The sequence below is a fragment of the Balaenoptera acutorostrata genome, chromosome 6 (assembly GCF_949987535.1).
Source record: "Balaenoptera acutorostrata chromosome 6, mBalAcu1.1, whole genome shotgun sequence".
In the NCBI taxonomy this organism is placed as follows: Eukaryota; Metazoa; Chordata; class Mammalia; order Artiodactyla; family Balaenopteridae; genus Balaenoptera; species Balaenoptera acutorostrata.
Window position 1 is genome coordinate 82,657,530 of NC_080069.1, and position 6,000 is coordinate 82,663,529.

Genomic DNA, 6,000 nt, shown 5'->3' on the forward strand with positions numbered 1-6,000 from the left:
GGCGGGTACAAAGAAGGATTCTAATCACTTGGATTAAGTATAACTTCCAGGGAAAACATACCTACAAACATTCCTACCCTAGTTTGAGCGTGAGTAAATCCAAGCATTTTACTCGGAACAGGCTTATCACCAATGCAGAATGGCTCAGCTTACTGCTTAATTTTCATTTGTCAAGCTCCTGTTATATTCCAGACACTGAACTTCACACACTGACACAGATCAGAGTATTTCACAATGAAAGAGGGTTCAGCCTGTCCTTGAAAAGAAAAAGTATGCAGCTAAAGCCAGGCCCGCCCCTAACCTCTGGGGGGGCCCTGGGCAAGAGGACAATGAGGGCCCACATAATTACTTTAAACTGCTATCCTCTAGCAGACTGTCACAGAATCCTCCTTCATTGACATATGCCGCTTTATAACAACCTGGAATGCCAGGTACAATTACAATTCTCAGACCCCTCAGAGTTCTGGGCCAGGTATGAGAGGGCAGCCCCAGCCAATGGATGGAATCCCCACCCACGCTCCATCTCTCCTCCAGGAAGGCCTCCTGGGCACACCTGTAGGCCCTCAGCCCACATTTCCAGGCTCTTCCACAACCCCAGTACAGCTGCCCCATTAGGCACTCCTCAGGGAGGGGGTCTGCTCCCCCTACTTGCACAGAGCAGGCTTGGGGTCTTTGAATTCCCTATTTCAATGGGGGTCTGGGGTGCGGTGGGCAGTGTGGACTCTGGGTGGGCAGTCCGGTCCGCCTGCAGACACCTAGCCCAGTGGGGAGGGGCACAGCCTGGGGAAGGGCAGACCCTGCCCCCCTAAACCCAGGGAATAATTACACAGGGGTTCCCTTGCCCAGGTCTGAAGGCAATACTGACAAAAAGCCTTCTCTATTTTCTTCTAGCTAAATGGACTTTTCTTTCTTTGAAGCTTTCTGGGAGGGTGACTCCTTATATTAAAGATGAATAAACTGGTATAAGAGAGGATTCCTGTCTGGAAGAGATGAAAGAAAAAGTTGAAATATTTGCAACTCTCCAGAAAGATATGATAGCTGCTACCCTGGTCTGAAAGAAGGAAAAGGTAAATATTCCTCAAACAGCAAATGGACTGAACAGGGTTCTATAACGTCAGAAGAGAAGGGATCCTGCCCTACGGCATATTTGGGGCAAACCTTAACATTCTCTTTCCGTTTTTGAAAGTGGGCGTCCCACCTAGGCCTGTGCGGAGGCCAAAATGACCCGACGAAGAACTAGCCAGCGCGGCTGGGGCAGCGGAGTCCCAACGCTAGGAACAAGCATACGAGCACACAGCTGAGTGGATCTGAGCTAGGGAGGTGTGGGCCTTCGGCAAACAGGCCTCCCCAAAGGGACCCCCGGGAGGCAGGCGGGACAGTGGTTAAGGCTTGGGCTTCACCCCGACGACCGACCCGGTATCTGCTGTGCCTTTTCTCAGTCAGGGCAAGTTCGCCAACTTTCCGTCCTCCGTTTTTAATTCTCTAAAACGGAGAAATCACCTGCTCGCATCACTGCGCGGTGACGCCCACAAGGACTTAGCGCAGTTCCACACTTCGTCAGCTCTCGGTCCCCCGTGCTTGTTTAGACCTGAGAGCGCAGGGGGCAGAGCTAGCGTTGAACCCAAGATGGGGATCAAGCAGCTCCCCACCACCGACCCCCAACATCCAAGATACGGTTCTGCAGAGGCTGTACGGCGCTGGGGACTGAGGGGCGGGGTGGATGAGGCTTTAGAGAGAGAGGCAGGCCACAACGGGGAAAGCAGACGGGGGTCGAATGTTACATCTCAGCCCTGTTTGGGGGTAAGAAAGGGGGTGCCTTCGAACGCCGCCCAGCTGGAGGTGCGAAGGACGGGCCTAAAGGCCCAACTTGCTGCCCTCCGCGAGGCCCCGGGGAGGCGGAGGAAGCTGCGCTGCACCCCGCTCGGCTCCAGGTCCTCCAGGCGGGTCCCACTCGAGAGAAGCGGCCGGGAGGGAAACGCTCGGCGCCCAGGAGTCTGGGAGACGCAGCCACTCACCCAGCAACAGCAGCTTGAGCTCGCGGCGCGCGTCCTTCTTGTCCCGGCGAAGCTGCCGCTCGATCTCGGCGCTGATGCGCTGCGACTCCTTCTCCTCCGCGGACAGGCAGCAGCAGCCGGCCATGGTGCGCGCAGCCCCCGACGGGCTACGCCGGCCGCTCTCCCGGCCGGTCCGCGACGGCACCCGAGGTCGGAGGGAAAAGACGGGGGGTGGGGGGGCGACTCGAGTTTCGGAGTAAAAGGCCGGGACCACTAGGGCTCAATCCCTCCTCGAAGGGTCGGCTCCGGGGCGGGAGCGAATTCGGAGCTCTGGGAACGCTCAAGTGCACCGCAGATCTGGGCTCACCCAGCCCCAAGCTCGCTCGGGGGAGGAGGAGGGCGAGCCGAGGGACAGAGCGTTGCCGGCCCCCGGAAGATCAGCGCGCCCCTTGGCACAGGAGCGTGACAGTCAGGGAGCGCAGACCGCTCGTGAAAAGTTGGGGCGTCGCTGCCGGGGATGGTGGGGAGCGGGATCTCCCGGCCTGGGGGTGTCCCAGGCAGGTGGCAGGCAAGGCGTGGGTTGGAGGCAGAGGTCCTTGGCTGGCCCTTTCCTACAAAGTTCTGAAAACCTCGGCAGTGATCGCCTCCTAAGACCGAACGGAAAAGTTCCTGGGGGCCCCCGTGGCTCTAAGTGGCAGAAGGAGGCGGAGCTTCTCGAATCCGCAGCCCTGGCGTCTGCCCGAGCTGGCCTTCGGGGCACGCCAAGCCGAGGGCGCCTGGGGGCGAAAGAGGTGAGCAGGGAGCTGGGGCGCGGAGCCCAGGCGTCTCGAGTTTCGGGGAGCGGCCCCCACACCTTTCTGCCTGGCCGTGGCGTCCCGGCGCGGGGAAGGCGATGGGCGGAGTGGCCGCCAGGCCCAGCTCCCTGTCCGGATTCAGGTTCCGACAGGTGAGTGAAGTTCGCCAACTCGCAGCCTCAACTCCTCCCAGCTGCGAAAGGAGCGGAGCCCAGCGTCCGCAGCGCGACGCAGCCCGCGGGCGGCGAAGTTGAGCTCTGCCGCCTGAAATTGAGCCTCTCGCGCCAGCCTCAGCACCACGCACACCGCGGTTTCCTAGACGGGCTCCTTCCGCTTCCCGGACGCCCCAGCCCAGCGCCGGCTCGGCCAAAGCCCTTAGTCAGCTCGGCAGTCTGCCTGCAAGGTGGGGCTGGGCCTGAGCCGGCTGGCGCCGCATTCAGAAGCAGCTGCCCCTGGGTTTAGTTAAATAAGAGAAGTGCGAGAGCGGAGGGTAAATATCCTCCCGGCCCCTTCGTAACTCGCCGGACGAGGAGGGTTGAGGATGTGAGGAATGGAAAACGGCTGGCTACTTTGCATTTTACGATGGGAAAGACTCCTGCTTTGTAAAGAGGGCTGACCCGTTTCCAACAGCCCCTGGCATGGTCCCTGCCCCAGCCCTGAAGCCTGGTAGCCGCCTTGCAAAGCTGTGTCCGCACAGCCACATTGGCCTGGCTCCTGGAACGTGGGGATCACGTTTGAGCTGCATTCATAAAAACTTAAAAATTAAAAAGCACCTCTTTGTACTCAAATGGCACAACAGAATGCGTATTAACAACATCTGATTTTGTCTTGTGTACCTTTTGAGGCAGAGGGCAAAGAGTTTCGCGGGAAATGCAGAAAAGTGAAGGTGCAGGGAGGGGATCCCGTCGTCCACAGCAGTGAATGTTTTTTTTTTTTTCCTTCTTTTTAAGTCAGCATGTGCCATGTAAACACTTTATGGCGTTAGGCAATTAGCTAATGCTTCCTCTATTAATAGCAAGCCTAAGTGCCTTTCTTAGGAGTAGCATATATTTAATCAATTCAAACTGAGGAGAATATTGAGTGGAGAGAGTGGTATATGTCATTATATAAAGAACTTGGCATTAGGATGCTATCTGGCTGCAAGGTCTTATTATTTATTTTACAGTTTAGGGAATGTAGAGGAATCAGGCATTAAAAATGCATGTGCATACATTTTTAAATGCATAATCATTTTAGTTTCCTTGCAGGCATAAATTGACAGTAACAGTGACCCCTACAGGAAAGCTTCTGGACATGATATTAGCCATTTAGTCACACATTTCTCTCTTAGCTCTTACAGATTCATTTACAATTTGAGAATAAGACCTCTTAGCTTCTCAAATGAATAATTGCATCATAATTATTAGTAGTTTTTAAATGATTAAAATTAGGGCAAATTTGAACTCCCAAGTTAACTGGAATAACTCTCCTGTTAGGTCTAAAGTTGCTAAGATTGCAAGAAAGATATGAAGCGTATTGTTTATGGCAAATCTGCAAAACTTTCCTGGGCTGGTGAACTTGGCAGTGTGTATCAGAAGCCTTAAACATGTCCATCCCCTTTGACCAAACTAGTAATTCTTGAGGGGAGACCCTTAAGAAATAATCGGAGAGGCCAAAGTTTTTATTTCTAATAACAACTCAAAACTATCTAAATGCCCAACAAAGGTGAATAGTTCAAATAAATTATCGTATTATGCATACAATGAGATATTATATAGTCATTAAATATGTGAATATGTAACAAACATGTGAATAACAAAGATTTGGGGGGAAAACCTCAAAACATATGGAGTGTAAAAGTCAAGATACAAAAATATAAACAGTATGATACAAATTTTATTATGGGAACACACATATGCATTTTTAAGGGACTAAAAGAACATATACCAACAAGGTAAGTTGCTCTGAGTCCTAGCTTTTTGGTTGATTTTAATTCTCTGATATAAAATTATTGGGGGCAGCTTGCATAAAATAATCTAGGCCCTATTTTCCTCAGCTGTAAAATGAAAGGGGAAGAACCAGAATAAACTCACAGGGATCTCCCAACTCTAACATCAATTATTTCTTTGCTGATTTTCACACTTATAAGATAGTATAAAAATAATCATAAACCAGAAGTTGTTATTGACGAGTGGTAGCTAGAGAGGATTGTAAAACTAGGATATGGCAAGTCAATTATTTTTATACTTCTATTTTTTTAATTCACATCTCTGTTTTCCTTATCTTTAGGATCTGGGGAAGGGATGGGAATAATTTTAAGTTATTGATTCATTTGCAACATTGTTACCAAAATTTGGCTTCTTGTACATTGGTGCCTGATTAAATCTCAGAGACAGAGTTCTGGGCGAAGCAGAAAGAAATAGCTTTATTGTTTTGCCAGGCAAAGGGGGCCACAGGGGGGTAGTGTTTCAAGGCTCTATGTCCCATCCTGGAGGGGGTAGTGAGGAGTCTCACACTGTTCAAGTAAAAGGGCACGATCATCTCGTGGACATTCTTCTGATTGGCTGGTGGTGAGGTAATTGGGAGTCAGCATCATCAACCTTCTGGTTCCAACTGGTCTGGGGGTCCATGTGCTTGTGGGCAGCATACAGTTAACTTCTTCCACCTGGTGGGCTTTTGGTATCTCCCAGACAGCTCAAAGCACATGGCTCAATATTATCTATAGTCCTTGAGGAAGAACTAAAGGACCTTGACTTTGTTTAATGGCTAAAATATTATTATTTGGTCTTGCTTGACTGTTTTCCTTTCTTTCTGCATTTTCTCACTTCTCTGATTAAATTTATTCTTTGACTAAAGTTTTTCTACAGGCAAAAGGCAGGTGGAGGACATGAGTGGGTGTCTACTCTGGAAAGGCCTCATAGGGTCCTGCTCTGTTACCACATCTTTCCAGGAAGGGGTAGTTTTGAAAAGAAGTCTCAGTAAAAAAGAATATTTGTTTTCTTGGGTTATTCCCGAAGTGCTGCAATTCCATTTCATTCCTCTTGAAGATCAGAGCACAGGCTGAACATGACTTTTCAGATACCTGCCAAGTGCTGGGCTGCAAAGGTGAACTAATTGTCTGAATGTCCATTGAGTCCATGCCAAGCCCATTACCAGGCTCTGGGAATTCAGATACTGAGACATTCCAGATTTTAGGTAGGCTATAGTCTAGTAGAAAGAAGTAAGACTATGAC

General features: G+C 50.5%; 1 protein-coding gene across 1 annotated transcript in view; it reads right to left on the reverse strand.

Annotated features, from left to right (window-relative positions):
* GNA14 (G protein subunit alpha 14) overlaps positions 1 to 3,143 on the reverse strand; it is a 197,358-nt gene extending 194,215 nt beyond the window's left edge. Inside the window, exon 1 of the mRNA XM_007182296.2 lies at positions 2,016 to 3,143. Within this exon, the coding sequence (XP_007182358.2) occupies positions 2,016 to 2,139 (124 nt within the window). The 5' untranslated portion in view covers positions 2,140 to 3,143. The remainder of the gene's footprint in view (positions 1 to 2,015) is intronic.
* Positions 3,144 to 6,000: the final 2,857 nt, after the last annotated feature.